At 70.6% G+C, this 930-nt stretch overlaps 1 protein-coding gene across 1 annotated transcript; it reads left to right on the top strand.

Annotated features, from left to right (window-relative positions):
* Positions 1-670, top strand: AURANDRAFT_69473 (hypothetical protein; the record flags this gene model as incomplete). Its single annotated transcript, XM_009045243.1, has 2 exons — positions 1-364; positions 579-670. Coding segments are annotated over 2 exons (456 nt in total), but the record flags the coding sequence as incomplete, so codon positions are not given.
* Between the last annotated feature and the right edge of the window lie 260 nt (positions 671-930).

Here is a 930-nt window from a genome sequence, read left to right on the forward strand (position 1 = left end):
GGCGACCTACGGGCCGTCGCTCCGCGCGTTCTACGACCGCGGCGGCGTCGTCGGCGTGCTGTCGTCGTCCGCGGCGCTCGCGGTGCCGCGGGACTGCCTCTCGCCCATCTTCGGCTGCGCCTGGTCCTACGCGGCGGGGTCGCCCCGCGACGACTACGTGCCCACGCGCGCGGGCGCGCGGCGCCTCGGCCTCGACGGCGCCGCGACGCTCGCGTGCGCCAAGGCGACGCTCCTCGCCGTCGGCGCGGGCGAGGCGCTCCTCGTGCCGCGGCGGCTGACGGCGAGCGAGCTCGGCATGACGGCCGCGGAGTACGCGGCCTACGACCCGCCGGCCGGCGACCACCCGCGCGCGAATCGACCGCCGGTTCGGGACGTCCCGACGAAACTTTGCAATGCTCTCGCTCGGCCAAAGTTCGGCTGATGTTTGGACGGATCGATGGCTCGCATCGAGTTCTCGAAGCACAGCGGATGTGCTCGTGTCGAAACATACGCTCACATTGAAGTCGAGTTGAAGATTTGAGTCGCACGCAGGCGACCACACGCCGCTCGCGCTCAAAGCGAACGACGTCGGCGGCCAGGTCGCCTACGTCGGCTTCGACAACGACGACCCGGCCCTCGCGCGCCTCGTCGCGAACCTCGCCTGCGGCGTGCCCGCGAGGACCACGACGCGGTAGTTAACGGACCATTAGCCCGCCTCTCGCAGACGGCTCGGCGGGACGTGCGAACGGAGCGGGGGGCAATTTGGATTAGGGCTGGGGGGGGGGTTGGGCGTGTTGGGGGTGTCGGGGTCTGGGCGGGCTGGATGGGGCGGGGCCTCTGCAGCGGGCTGGATGGGGCGGCGTTTCCGTCGGCCTACTCGAGAAGGCACTTCCGTTTGAGCGGGTTCTTGCGGTTCTTCTTGCAGGTCCCCTTGCAGGCCCGCTTCGTCGT

Source organism: Aureococcus anophagefferens (genome assembly GCF_000186865.1).
Source record: "Aureococcus anophagefferens unplaced genomic scaffold AURANscaffold_1921, whole genome shotgun sequence".
Taxonomy (NCBI): Eukaryota; class Pelagophyceae; order Pelagomonadales; family Pelagomonadaceae; genus Aureococcus; species Aureococcus anophagefferens.